The 14,517-nt window shown below is 38.5% G+C and overlaps 2 protein-coding genes and 1 non-coding gene across 3 annotated transcripts in view; 2 read left to right on the top strand and 1 right to left on the bottom strand.

The window, feature by feature from the left end:
- Nucleotides 1-8: 8 nt before the first annotated feature.
- LOC103506513 (GDP-fucose protein O-fucosyltransferase 1-like) lies at nt 9-6,442 on the top strand. Its single transcript, XM_008470901.3, has 6 exons — nt 9-45; nt 996-1,111; nt 1,297-1,420; nt 1,715-1,912; nt 5,394-5,593; nt 5,869-6,442. The coding sequence occupies exons 1-6, from the start codon at nt 9-11 to the stop codon at nt 6,061-6,063; spliced, it is 870 nt and encodes a 289-aa protein (XP_008469123.1). The 3' UTR covers nt 6,064-6,442.
- On the top strand, nt 614-704 carry Trnay-gua. The gene is given in 2 exon segments: nt 614-650; nt 669-704. It is a non-coding gene; the product is annotated as a tRNA-Tyr (tRNA).
- A 1,588-nt stretch (nt 6,443-8,030) lies between the features above and the next one.
- Nucleotides 8,031-14,517, bottom strand: part of LOC103506514 (tubulin-specific chaperone E-like) — a 37,443-nt gene continuing 30,956 nt past the window's right edge. Inside the window, exons 3-9 of the mRNA XM_026821551.1 lie at nt 13,344-13,518; nt 12,839-13,033; nt 10,919-11,072; nt 9,972-10,167; nt 9,358-9,377; nt 8,786-9,042; nt 8,031-8,487 (exon numbers count right to left, since the gene is read on the bottom strand). Coding sequence (XP_026677352.1) covers nt 8,172-8,487; nt 8,786-9,042; nt 9,358-9,377; nt 9,972-10,167; nt 10,919-11,072; nt 12,839-13,033; nt 13,344-13,516 — 1,311 coding nt within the window. The 5' untranslated portion in view covers nt 13,517-13,518 and the 3' untranslated portion in view covers nt 8,031-8,171. The remainder of the gene's footprint in view (nt 8,488-8,785; nt 9,043-9,357; nt 9,378-9,971; nt 10,168-10,918; nt 11,073-12,838; nt 13,034-13,343; nt 13,519-14,517) is intronic.

The raw sequence follows: 14,517 nt of genomic DNA on the forward strand, positions 1-14,517 counted from the left end.
CTTGCAACATGTTGCCATACAGCCATACGGACGCGCGACGCGAAGGTTATCGCTTATCGTGATGATCGCTGATAACTGATAACTCATTTTATCAATATTTGCATCTTTTTTGGGCTGACCGATAAGAAAATAATGTATTTTTTTAATATTGTAATAACTTGTTTTTTATTTGAGTCAGAAGGTAAGTTAAATATACAGGATTTTCATTACGTACATTTTGCAGAGGGTTTTTTGCGAAACGTACGTGTGAACGAATCTTGTTGCACCATGTGATGTAAACAAAAAGTTACCGCGAAATTTTAAATTATTATTATAATTACATAAACATATTTACATTTTTAGCTTGCGAGAATTGTTAGAGAATTCAGGGAGACTGATATCAAAATTCCGAATGAGCCTTTTTATTTATTGAAAGTCAGCTGATCAATATATCCATCCATGTCAATGTCAAATTTGTTATCACAAGTTAGTGTTGTGATTTCATTGTTACATTTATAAACTAGATCATATAGCTTCAGGTGGGAGTAATACCTAATGCATTCAGGTGAAAGTAATCGGTACCGTATTATCAAAATATTGTTCATATAGGTATGCTGCGGTCTGTTATCTCCATCCTTCGGTAGCTCAGTTGGTAGAGCGGTGGACTGTAGTTTGAACTGTGAATAGTAATCCATAGGTCGCTGGTTCAAATCCGGCTCGAAGGAACTTTTTTTCGTTTTGCCACACTACATTTTTTCACCCACTAATTCATCCAAGAATTTCACTTAAGAACCACTTTCGCATTACCTACTTCAAAACATGTTTTTTTTTTTTTTTTTTTTGATTTGTCTAGTAATTAGAAAACTTCCTATTGTGTTCACTATTATTTGACTTATTTACTCAGTACCAGAAGTTTGTCTCTTAAGATAAGATAACATAAGATAAAAAAAAAGGCCCCAAAAAAAGGCAGCCACTATGGAACATTTGCTTTTTTTATCTCATTTAATATGTTACAGGAAGATTTGGTAATCAAGCAGACAATTTTCTGGGTGCTCTAGCACTGGCCAAAGGCATAAATAGAACCCTGGTACTTCCCCCATGGGTTGAGTACAGATATGGTGAACCTAAATCTGTAAGTAAAACAATGTTATTCAATAACACTTTTATAAAAGCTTTACAAGTCCCATAGTGTCCCATAGAAAAGCTACCAGAAAACATTTTACATTTTTATATAGTGATAGATATCTAATCTGCAATATTATTTTGTTATCATTGTCTTAACTTTTTTAACTAAATTTTTTTCCATTTTATTTTCAGATTCAAGTTCCATTTGATACATACTTCCAAGTGGAACCCCTGCAAGAATATCATAGGGTAATGACCATGGAGAAATTCATGCAGGATATTGCACCACACATATGGCCTCCTCACAAGAGAATTGGTAGGGAGAGATAAGTTAATCTATATATAATATGTGATTATTATCTTTGTTTTATTTAGCTTTATGCTACTTAAAGGAAAGGTACCTATGTTTTTGTTTTGTCTGCAATCTTTTGAATATGAGAGTCTTACTTTTTGTTAAAAGCTTACAGTACACCTTTGAACAGTGGGGACATGTTTAAATCTTGTAAGATCTAGATTCTAGAAGGAGCTCTCTGTCAAATACTCATTTTCCCTCAATGTTAATATTGTAAAAAAAATCACTAAATTAATCAATATTCTCTCCCTCCATTAGCATTCTGTTACATGGCACGAGGCTCTACAAACGAGTCCAGTTGTAATGCGAAAGAAGGTAATCCCTTTGGTCCATTCTGGGATACGTATGGCATCGATTTTGTCGGCTCCGAATTCTATGGCCCCCTGCATTATGACGTACACCATTCGGACATTGCTGACCATTGGAAAATGCGCTATCCTTCTGATGATTGGCCAGGTAAATTGGTTATGAGTCCAAAGGCTTACACATTAAGGACCGCGGTACCGCTCCGCCTTGTCAAGTCAAAACAGTTTCGTTTAGGACATTCCTTTTCACTTATCAGATAAAAATACAGATTCACCTTTCTCAGCCAGTCGAGTCTGTCCGAGAACGAATCTTATCTATTGAGTATAAAATGCCCCCCAAGGCCTACTGATTTATTTAGTATAGGAAAATTTTCTGACTCACCTTTCTCTCTGAACGACAGGGTCGTTCAATTCCGTATACGCGTTACACACTTCCTTCTTCATGACGAACAACTCAAACCTCTCCGTGAGGCCAGGGTGGTCTCGGTGCCACTTGGCCAGGGGCGACATCACCTGGGGGTGGTCACAGATGAACGTCGGATTGATGCAGGTCTCCTCGAGAAACTCGCCGACCAGCTGAAGAGGAAAAAACAAATGAATGAAAGGATTAGACTGATTAGAGGTTTGAGGTTCAGTAAAGACAAAAAGAGTGGGTGCACTCAGCCTCATGAGGACAAGTGAGAAGCTACTATCGGGTAGCGACCAGTGTAAAAAGATTATTGTAATATGGAAATTGATTGCTAAGGAGGCACTTTTTTTAAGAGGTTTGACAGAGGGAACTGTAACTGCTAAGGTCTTATCGTCCCGAAATCGAAGAGAGAAGGAAGACAGGATAGGAGAAAGCCAGCCGGCACTTTTAGTAATGCTGTAATATCAACAAAGGTTTTGAGATTTGATTTGATACTTACTGAATTGAAGAACTAACTCATTTGTGAAAGGCCCATGAAGGGACTGTGTCAACAACAATGCATTTCGAATTCAAGTAGGTCTTCTACAAGAATGTAAGCATAGGTTACTCAATCTCTGGATTGTATTATTAATGATGGTTCAAAAGGGAAAATGTCTTCCTCTTCTTCATTCATATTTTTTCAATACTATTCTCAAATATATATATCAATCTTTTATTAGACAAACTGCTCACCTATTGAGTTGCCAATTGACACAGTATACAAAAATGTTATATATTTCAAAGAATTAATTTGATGATGTGGTTAGTACACTACTTAAATAAGGAGAAAGAAGATTAAAACCTAGTACTAACTCATTTTTAACAATTTATGAGTAAAGATGACAATGAATAATGTGAAGAGTATCTTTCATAACTGTGAGGCAAAGCTTCTGTAAATGTTTCTTTTTCAGGTTGTGAGACTTGAAGAAGTTGACAAGGAAGAGAGAATTGTGAGACCTTGTTTGTTTGAAACCCATTGGTTAGAAAGGGGACAGGATTTATACCATTTGATGCCATTCCTTGCTGAGGCATTTCTGACCATTTGATGAATCCCATTTAAGTTCTTGAAGTAGGTAGGTACATATGTTATATTTACATAAAATTAGTAAGTAAATATGAGTATTAACTTACATTTGGGCTAACATCCTCCTCATTAACAGCAGGCTTTTCTTTGGTACTTTTGACATTTTCTGGTTGAGATTTAGATTTCTCTTTTTCTTTCTCAGCCTTTTCTTTAGCTTTCTGTTCTAATTTTAACCTTCTTTTCAGTTCACTGTAAAAAAGAAACAAAAAATCTTATATTATAAGATAAAAATGAAATAAAAGCTTGTGGAGACCCCAAAACAACATAGTCTACCTTGGTACCTCTTTTATTATTTAAAATAAGGTGCTCATAGAAACCATGATTGTATACACCACAACACATCATGGTAATTTGTCATCTATGAAGCATAAATAAATAAATATATTTAGATTTTCATAAAAACTTATGCTTGGAAAAAAAACTTCTGTCCCCAATTGACCAAATGAACAAGCATCAGCTATACGTAATATCCTTCCGTTACCCAAGAGCTCACCAAAACTCTCTTAAAAGAGGTAAAAGAACAGCTTGACAATTTCACATCTTGTTATCCAAACTGATGGATAAATCAAAGACAGGCAAGATATTGTACCTATTTGGGCAAAATGAAAATTTTGGAAGGAAAAACAGCTGATTTACTCCATTTAGCTAAATCAGGACTCAATTACCTGTAAATGAAAATACCCTGCGGGCAATAGTTTTAATAAATTTCACAGCACACTAGTCTAAACACAACTAGAACTCACAAGAAAATATAATCTGAATGTGTTTCTAGTGATTTAAAAATAAACACTTTTTCTGACTCACCTTAACCCGGTTTAAATTTAACTCTTGGATTAAGCAATCTATCTTATTGGTTGATTTTTAAAATTTTCAAAATTTTTAGCCCAATCAGATTGCTTAAATCGAGATTAAAACTAAAACGGAGTTTAAATTCACTTTGTGGCCCCGGGGTCAAGATGGGTATTCTCAATTTCGAGACTGGTAAAGTTCTTTTTCCAAGAGGTTTGATAGAGGGAAATGTAACGAATTGGTCTCACTGACCCGAAATCGAAGAGAATTTAACTCTTGGATTAAGCAATCTATCTTATTGGTTGATTTTTAAAATTTTCAAAATTTTTGGCCCAATCAGATTGCCTAAATCGAGATTAAAACTAAAACGGAGTTTAAATTCACTTTGTGGCCCCGGGGTCAAGATGGGTATTGTCAATTTCGAGACTGGTAAAGTTCTTTTTCCAAGAGGTTTGATAGAGGGAAATGTAACGAATTGGTCTCACTGACCCGAAATCGAAGAGAGGACAGGAAAGCAAGTCGTTCCATGAACGAATCTCATCTGTTCAGGATAATATGCAGCCCGGGACCTACTAATGTTTTTAACATAGGAACCTTTTTTTTACAGATTCACCTTTCTCAGCCAGTCGAGTCGGTCCGAGAACGAATCTTATCTGTTGAGTATAAAATGCCCCCCAAGGCCTACTGATTTATTTAGTATAGGAAAATTTTCTGACTCACCTTTCTCTCTGAACGACAGGGTCGCAAGGGACAACGTACCTTAATGTTATTGGAGTCAGTCAGGAACATGGTGAGCCTATCAATACCCAGGCCCCATCCTGCAGTGGGGGGCAGACCATACTCCAGGGCCGTACAGAAGTTATCGTCCACTAGTTGGGCCTCATCGTCCCCAGCTGCCTTGTCTCGGGCCTGCTGCTCAAACCTAGGGGAAAGAAATGACATGGGTAAATCAATACTTCATTATTTTAAGGGCGGGGGCCACAAGTGAGTTTAAACCCGGTTTAAATTTAACTAATAGGAGAAAGCATGCCGTTCAGAGAACCAACCTCATCTGTTTGGAATAGAATCCGCCCCAGGCGGGAACCAAACCCGCAAACTAGCGCTTACAGGGCAGATACAATATACACCTTAATATCAAAAATCAAGGGGCTACGTGCCTTAATACCAAGGAGCAAAGTATCTTAATACCAAAGACCAAGGGGCAAAGTACCTTAATACCAAAGACCAAGGTGTTATATATGAAAAGACATGGAGTATTGTGAAAGATCAATAATTTTATTGTAAGAACTTTTACATTTCAAAACTGAGAAGAAACGAACGCTCCTCAATGTCTCGGTTATCGCAATGAGTATGGTGTGGCCACTGAAGAGCTTTGCTTCCCCTCTGTGGAGACTGTAGTGCGGCAGTTGAAACGAGTGGTGCGCGAACATGGCCAAATCAAGTACATCTTCGTCGCCACGGACAACAATAACCTGAACGAACCCCTGAAAGAGGCGTTCAAAAGGACTGAGGTAGGCAAAATTCGTCGTCTTCTTGTTGAAGGCAGTGGTTCCCAACATTTAAACCTGCCTCGGTGGTGTAGTGGTCAAGACACTCGTCTGGTAAACAGGAGGGTGTGGGTTCAATCCCAGCCGAGGTGTGGAATTTTATCCTCAAAATAATTTGAGAATTTGACCACAACAATAGTAGTAGCCTACTGCTAAAGTACAGGGACTCTTCAGTCCTTTGCGAGCAGTATAAATAAGCACTATTATTATTCACAGTCATATTATTATTCCAATTTCAGATCCGTATTGTGCCTTCAGATCAGAGTCCTCACGTAGATCTCGCCATATTATCGCAGGCAAATCACTTCATAGGTAACTGTATCTCATCATTCACTGCATTTGTCAAAAGACATCGGGACGTCAAAGGCCTTCCGTCCTCATTTTGGGCATTCCCCATCAAGAAGACGGCACAGAAAGTAAAAGATGAGTTGTAATGAGAGGTCTGTTTGTACGCTTGGTGAATCATTGCGTTGATCACTTCTTTGAGAGATATAATCCTCTACAACTACCTCAAATTGGTTACTTAGTCAACGGAGTATACTATCTCTGGTAGCGCTGTCAAACTCTGACTTGGCCGGGCGAATCTTGCGATTTAGTACCTAACAATAGTGACCTTACCACTTACCTTAAGTTAACCAACCTCAGGGGTGTAGAGGTTAGCGCGTTGGACTTCGAACTTGGTGGTTCGAGCTCAAGGACTTCGAGGTAGCGACATGAAAATTTAATAGTACCATTTTGAAGTGGACTTTTATGAAATTTTAGCTTGAAATAGAAGCTTTTTTTAAAGCTTTCTACGAAATCTCAATAATGGAATGGTTAGCGCGTTGGACTTCGAACTTGGAGGTTGGTGGTTCGAGCTCAAGGACTTCGAGGTAGCGACATGAAAATTTAGTAGTACCATTTTGAAGTGGACTTTTATGAAATTTTAGCTTGAAATAGAAGCTTTTTTTAAAGCTTTCTACGAAATCTCAATAATGGAAGAAAATCTGCCTCTTTCAAGTTTTGGATGAAACCAAATCTCAAATTAGTCAAATTGATGAAATATGGGGTCATTTTTTTTGCTTTGCCAGGCAAGCTGCTTTGGAACAACCAATTCTCATTTGATGGGAAGAATTGTTTTCTTTTTTCTGCGATCTCCATTATTTTCTATTTTAATTCTTTTATTGCATTTTTCGTGATTTCATCACGATTTTTTTTCCTCTCCCTAGCTGAGAACTTAGCTGGAAGATAAATAATTTTGTATTTTTATTTATTTCTGTGAAGTATTACATTTTGTACTATTGTACGTATACCAACTGCTATTTTTATTATTACGTATATTTATTAACACTGGAATAATAGGTCATTCACGCCTTTTAGGAATACCATTTTTACTTTTGACGAAAAACGTCGACCCCGTCTGAACACGGGAAAAGGCGAGGAAGAAGAAGAAAAAGCAGATCTTTTATTTTAGACTACGAACAAAACAATTCAAAGTATCAAAATCATGTTAATATTTAGTAACTTTATTTCATGAATTAGTGTTCTTTTTACAAAGGCACCATGGTGAGTGTTGGTTTGTTGGTTAGTGAAAGGAACAAGAAACTGTCTATGTCTAATGGAATGATTCCAAATAGTGGAGTGAAAAACCGAGTGTTCATAAATTCCAGACAACCTGTATAAAAATTCAAATAAATAATAAACATCTTTTTATCTATGTACAAAAATAAAAAATCACAACTATTATTCCATCAGGGCAGTCTTATGGCAATCATAATTAAAGTTTAAACTTGGTTTATCTCTTGGATTAGGCCATCGAATTGGATTGGATTTCAAAGTTTTTAGCCAGATTGCTCAATCCAAGAGATAAACCAAATTTAAATTCAGATTGTGGTCCTAGCCAATAGTGTTCGGGGCGAAAAAATCATCCTAAGGTAGAAACACACTGCGTCACGTGAACTCATAGGGAGTCAGAAAGATGTAGTTCAAAGTTTTCCCATAAGGTAGGTAATCTCGTTTGAACTACATCAAACTTTGAACAAGCTGTATTCGATTATGTGATTTTTTTTTTCAGTCATCAAATGAAATATCTCTTTGGACTAGTAAGGATAATGGCCCCTTACCACACCCGCTGCCAGTCCAAACTAGTCCAAAGAGATATTCCGTATGACGACTCAAAAAAATAGTCACAATTGAAATACAGCTCATCCTTCTGACTCCCCATGAGTTTGCGTGATGTGACGTGTGTTTCTACCTTTAATCGTCAAACGTCACATGAATCGTATCTCCTTCTGTTAGATTATAAAATCCAATCTCCTGCAAACTCTCACTGTTCAGCTCTATCCTCTGCGATGGGTTCTTCTCGCTCGTATAAAACATGCTAGGGTAGTGACTTTTTTTCAGTCATCATACGAAATTTCTCTTTGGACAATGGCCCCCTACCACACCCGTTGGCAGTCCAAAGAGACATTTCGTATGATGACCGAAAAAAGTCACATAATCGAATACAGCTGATCTTTCTGACACGCCATGAGTTCACGTGACGTGACGTGTGTTTCTAGCTTTAATCGTCAAACGTCACATGAATTGTATCTCCTTCCGTTAGGTTATAAAATCCAATCTCCTGCAAACTTTCACTGTTCAGCTCTATCCTCTGCGATGGGTTCTTCTCGCTCGTATAAAACATGCTAGGGTTTCCCGAGTTTCGAAACATTCGCTGCACGAAGTTGACTAGTTTGGCTGTGGTCAGTGTAATCGGGAGTTTCTTCTTGACGGTTTGACCGTCAGATTGGAAGGTGATCTGAATAATGTCGCGGGATTTGACCGGGGCAGATTCTTCCTTCAGCGGAGGACCGTGCAATTTGACTAGGTATTCGTATCTGAAATGGACAGAAAGGGAGAATTCAAAGGGGGGGATTTATGAAAAATTCGGACTGGGCATGCTACGACACAGACCCGCTAAGTAGGCATTCGTATCTGAAATCGGAAAAGGTAATCATTCAAAGGGGAAAACCTGTACTTATCTCTTCGATTTAGGGACGATAAGACCTCAGTAGGACAATAACTCCTTCTATCAAACCTCTTCTCCTTTTTTAAGAGGATTGTGCGCGAAGATATATCTCACCCTGAAAGTAGTTATCTCCAACACTTGATGGGAAAACATCAAAGACAACTTACCGTGGATTCGCCTCTAAAAACTCTCCCCTCCGATTCTCGTCCAGCCAGACCGCTCCAAATTCCTTGATGTAATCATACTCCGACCCTTGCCTCTCTTGACGTTCTATAGCACTACCATTGAGCAATTTCAGGCCTCCAAGGCGAGCAATGGTTTTCTCTCGGGACGATACTACACGTTCTTCTGCCAGGATGGGGTTCTTGGTGAACCGGAGTGAAGAGAGCTTGGGCAGGTAGTACAACTGTGATATATGATCCCACTGGGGAAAGGGCAAAATAGTCAAGAAGGGATAGAATTGCAGTCATGTCGTACGGTCCGATTTCAGTAACAGTAACCTGCCTCGGTGGTGTAGTGGTTAAGACACTCGCCAACACAATTTTATTGACAAGGATGGGGGAAACGTTATCACACATTGAAATACCTACTCAATCTAAAGTCTGAGCACAGCACACATTCCCAAGTCAGTTTAAACAAAGACCTACTTCTACAAACATACGGCTGTGGAATAATTTAAAAATTTCCATTCATAAAACAGAATCCAGCATTCAGCTGTTTCATTATCAGTACTCAGTACTAGTACTAGTAGCTCTTCATCTTTCTTTGGTGATTGGTGACGGATATTTATGTAAGATTTAAATTTATTAATTTTATTTCGTAGAAAATATTATTAGTTTCATTATCAATACTCAGTAGTACTGTAGTAGCTCTTCATCTTTCTTTGGTGATTGGTGACGGATATTTATGTAAGATTTAAATTTATTAATTTTATTTCGTAGAAAATATTATGTAAATTTCGAAATTTAATAAATCGGAACGCTGGTTTTTGTCCCCCTTTTGTGAGAATTGAGATAATATTTTTTCGTATTTCGTGTCTTATCTTTATCATTTTATCGCTTTCTTATCTTTTTTATGGAGACATTTACATATTTATTTATTAACAAAAAGACTATTAAAAGACAAAATAGATTTCAGAATGCTAGCCTAATAGCCAACATAGTTTCGATGTTATGTTCTCATTGGAAGAACTGTATTACCGCTTGTTCGCGGGTTCGATTCCCACTCGCGGCGAACTTCATCCTAAACAGATAAGGTTGTTGTTGTTACCGCTTTTGACGACGACGATTCACTCCTCTTCGAGACAGATATGGTTCGCCTATCCTCTCTTCCTTCCCTCTTCGATTTAGGGACGATAGTGCCCCTCCTTGTTCAGCTTAATGTTCCTCAGATTGGTACTGGCCAGGTTCAGGTATTTCAAATTCGGTAAGCTGCCCAGGGCATTGACCTCGCCCCAATCGACAATGTTGTTCTCTTGCAAATAAAGTTCTTCCAATGAGGAGAACATACCGGGAACAGAGTCAAGGGTTGTGATGCGATTAGATGGTAGCTGGAAACAAAGGGAAACATTTTATTACTATTAATTTTATTTATTAACAAAAAGACTATTAAAAAACAAAATAGATTTCAGAGTGCTAGCCTAATAGCCAACTTAGTTTCGATGTTATGTTCTCATTGGAAGAACTGTATTACCGCTAATTCGCGGGTTCGATTCCCACTCGGGGCGAACTTCATCCTAAACAGATAAGGTTGTTGTTGTTAACGCTTTTGACGACGACGATTCACTCCTCTTCGAGACAGATATGGTTCGCCTATCCTCTCTTCCTTCCCTCTTCGATTTAGGGACGATAAGACCTCCACGATTACAGTTCCCTCGACCAAAGCTCTTTGAAAAATTCTCATTTACCTTCAGACAAACAACCTCCTTGGCCGAGTGGGTATTGCCTCCACGATTACAGTTCCCTCGACCAAAGCTCTTTGAAAAATTCTCATTTACCTTCAGACAAACAACCTCCTTGGCCGAGTGGGTATCACACTTGGCTTGCATGCAGGAGGCCCGGGTTCGATTCCCGGCGGGGCCGAGGTTTTTCGGCTCTGTGCTTGGAGTTCGGGATGCACTTAGCCTCGTGAGGACAAGTGGATAGCTACTTTAATCAAGTAGCGACCAGTGGCGACATTACCAGTGTAAAAAGATTATTGAAATATGGAAATTGATTGCAAAGGAGGCACTTAGTAACGCTGTGATATCCACAAAAGTTGTGAAAAAAGCTCTGCGTTACCACAAAGAATTTGAGATTTACCTTCAGACAAGTTACAGGGAAATTGGCCAGCAGTTTCAAAATATCTGCCCATATGTAGCCCATATTACCCAGGGTTAACGTGTGAATGTGACCCTGGGGGAATATTTGCTCCATTACACCACTCGTGTCGTTGGGAATCGGCAGCTTGTTGGTACTGAAACAGAAATGATGAGCTTGTTTGAATAAAATCTAAATCATAATTTATTTGTGGTGAAGCTGAGAGCTTCTTCATAATTTTTGTGGATATCACAGCATTACTGAGAGCCTCCTGTACTATTTCTGACATATCTAAATATATTTTTTCTTTTTACTCTGGTAATGCCGCCACTGGTCGCTACTCGATTAAAGTAGCTACTCAATTGTCCTCACGAGGCTGAGTGCACAATTTTTCTTTTTACTCTGGTAATGCCGCCACTGGTCGCTACTCGATTAAAGTAGCTACTCAATTGTCCTCACGAAGCTGAGTGCACCCCGAACTCCAAGCACAGAGCCGAAAAACACCTTGGCCCCGCCGGGAATCGAACCCGGACCTCCTGCGTGCAAGCCTAGTGTGATACCCACTCGGCCACGGAGGTTGCTGCGTATTACTAATGTATAGCGGAGCTGTACTAGTTTCTTTCAGTAAATAATTTACCTTTAAAACACAAGAAAAAAGTACCTGAATAAAAAATAAATAAATATTGTTTCGACTTTATTCTTTCAATCTAAATAGATTAATAGATGAATCAATGATCAGTCCTCACATCGTTTTATGTATTACCAGCTCGTGACCTTACATATCCCAGGATCAGACGAAATAAAAGACAAACCCACTAACAAAAGGAGAACCCACTACATTACCCTCTAAGAATTCACTAAAATAAATATGTACCTACATATTAGTAGAATGAATATGGTCCCAATTTCCCTCTATCATTACTTCATTACTGTGTAAGAATCCACTAAGAATGCTAAGATAAATAGGTAAGTAGATATCAAAAGAATAAAAGTGAATGCCACTAAGAAGGAAATACACATTTCAAAGGAATTAAAGGGCAACGTGCTCCTGATGTTTAAGGGAATAGAGGATACCACTTTATCTCAAGATATTAGAAGTGTGAATACATTCAGAAGATTTTTTTTTTCTTTCCTTTTTCTTCTGTTTATAAAGGGTAAAACGTATCTAATACCAGTAATACGCAGTAACACATCATACATCACTATTCATTAAAAGAAGTGAGGATAAAATTAAGAAAGAATATAAAAGGGGGATTAGTTTTGTAAACAAGACCTAACGAGCAGTGTTGAAAGCTAGGAACCAGATCTTGCTGACAAGGGAGACTATAACACAGTTTATGAACACTACAACACGTTTCAATTCAAGATGGTTTCTAACTTTCTCATAATCTTTCTTTTTTTCTAATAGGGGAACATAGGGCAAGATGGTGTACAGGAGCAAGACGGGGTACCGCCCTTATCAGCAAATCTCTGAGATGTAGGCCGCCAAAGTTAAGCTACCCGTCTTGTCCAATACTATCATTTATTTTGGTTGGGTTTTTCGTTTAGGTATTGCTTAATTTTGGATTTTATTTTGATATTTTCTTATTTTGTTTCTTGTTTCAGTCGCCGAGTAGCGAGCAACACCAGAGGCAGCAACAACAACAACAGCTTCAGTTCTGGGCCACAGCTAATCAGAATATGTTGGCCAACCTGAGACTACCCGTGCCGCCCGGAGCGTTTTTTAGTCAGGTAAGAAAATGTTTGTTTGTCGTCTGCTTCTCCTACTTCTTCGTTTTCTTTTGGTTACTGCTGAGTGAAAGCTCCCTTTTGCGTTTAACCTAACCCTATAACAACACTGGTCACTGCTGATTTGTGACAGCTCCCTTTTGTAGCAATTTTCCTTGACTTGACTTCTGAACAAGTACCCCGGGCCTTACTCACTTCTGTTCCTCATGGACTTGGTCAAACCCCACCAGCTCTAGGAAGGGAGCATTGATGCTGGCTTTCACCTCCTCTACATTCTCTCGTACGGTGAGTTCGTTATCTGTCTCCACATATTTGCGGTGAAGTGCCTCCATGAAGCTCGAGCCGAAATTTAACTTATCCCGTCGCATAAACGAACCAGATGTTGTGGAACTGTGAACCAGGGTTGAATTTAATTAGATTATATTGATTTCTGATCAAAAACAATACATATATCGATCAAAAAATTCAGGAAAATGACTTTTTTTTATTACTGTGTTGTAGCATGCTCATTCCGTAGTATATCTCTTATCAGATGGACGATAAGACACAATTCTACATTATAAAATATTACATTATAGAATACCTAATTCTTGACAATCAGTAAGAGCCCAAGGGTTATCCCAGAGGTAACACTCTGGCTTGGGACACCATTAGCTAACTTGAAAACCATGTATAAATTTGGATTTAAAAGCGAGCTTACTGTGTCCAAAAGTATTTGACTCCATTATGACTTCCATCATGCTTTCCTCGGGTCTCACTGTCCCAATCTATCCCATACCACACCCCCTGGGTACCTTCCACTGATCCTACGTAGCGAATAGTACCCCGGTGTCCCTCCGAATCACAGACCCGCAGTCCTATGTCATCCTCCATCACTGAAACAAGGAAAAAGAAATTTTAATAGAACAGTTGCGCTTACTTGGGTGACGAGACCAAAACCAAAATCGACCACAACTCGACACACGTGTCACTAAAACTGTGACACATGTAGATAGGTGATACGTTTATTATAGAATGGATCTTATCTACAGCCTTACGTAGAATGAAACGTAGGAACAGGGATACCTACACACATCATATCTGCCTATATCAACTGTAGGTACACCTATGTACTTACATCAAAAATACGGACACACAACAATGGATCTTATCTACAGCCTTACGTAGAATGAAACGTTAGGAACAGGGATACCTACACACATCATATCTGCCTATATCAACTGTAGGTACACCTATGTACTTACATCAAAAATACGGACACACAAAAAAGTGGGTCTGTCTCTGTTATTTTCGTTTGAACTCATGCGTGTCTGTGTTAATAGTGTGTGTATCTTTGTCAGCAAATATTAAATTTACTTAAAAATAAAAATAATAGATTAAAAAAAATAGAGGGAAATATTAAAATTCATTCATGACAGCACAAATAAATTGGACAGCTCTACGCTCACTCGATTCCCGGGGCGGATTTTATCCTGAACGGATAATATTCGTTCTTGGAACGGCTGGCTTTGTCCTATCCTGTCTTCCTTCTCTCTTCGATAAGACCTTAGCAGTTAAAGTTTCCTTATTTCAAACATCTTAAAAAAAGTGATAGCAGGTTGAATAGATATACCAGTTCCCAACTAACTGAGGTTAAGAAATATTGCGCGTGGTTGGTATCCGGATCTGTGACCATCTAGGCAATCGTGTTTCCTTAGCCCAACTCAAAGCTGGGTGAGGTTAATATGAGGTGGGTAGTTTGTCGCCGAATGAAGTGAGAATCCCGGTCACTAAACAACTTTAGAGCAGTGATACAGTGACGTTAGCTAACTATTTAAAATAATAAAGGAAATCCCGGCAATTAATGTGTAATCAACAACTAAAACTACCGATGA

Source organism: Diaphorina citri, unplaced genomic scaffold (assembly GCF_000475195.1).
Source record: "Diaphorina citri unplaced genomic scaffold, Diaci psyllid genome assembly version 1.1 scaffold240, whole genome shotgun sequence".
Taxonomy (NCBI): Eukaryota; Metazoa; Arthropoda; class Insecta; order Hemiptera; family Psyllidae; genus Diaphorina; species Diaphorina citri.

Bases quoted from the DNA above. Each gene is read 5' to 3' on its own strand.
- LOC103506513 (XM_008470901.3), top strand. From the start codon at position 9: ATGTTGCCATACAGCCATACGGACGCGCGACGCGAAG. The intron at 46-995 runs GTTATCGCTTAT...AATATGTTACAG, and splicing joins TACGGACGCGCGACGCGAAG to GAAGATTTGGTAATCAAGCA. The intron at 1,112-1,296 runs GTAAGTAAAACA...TTTTATTTTCAG, and splicing joins GATATGGTGAACCTAAATCT to ATTCAAGTTCCATTTGATAC.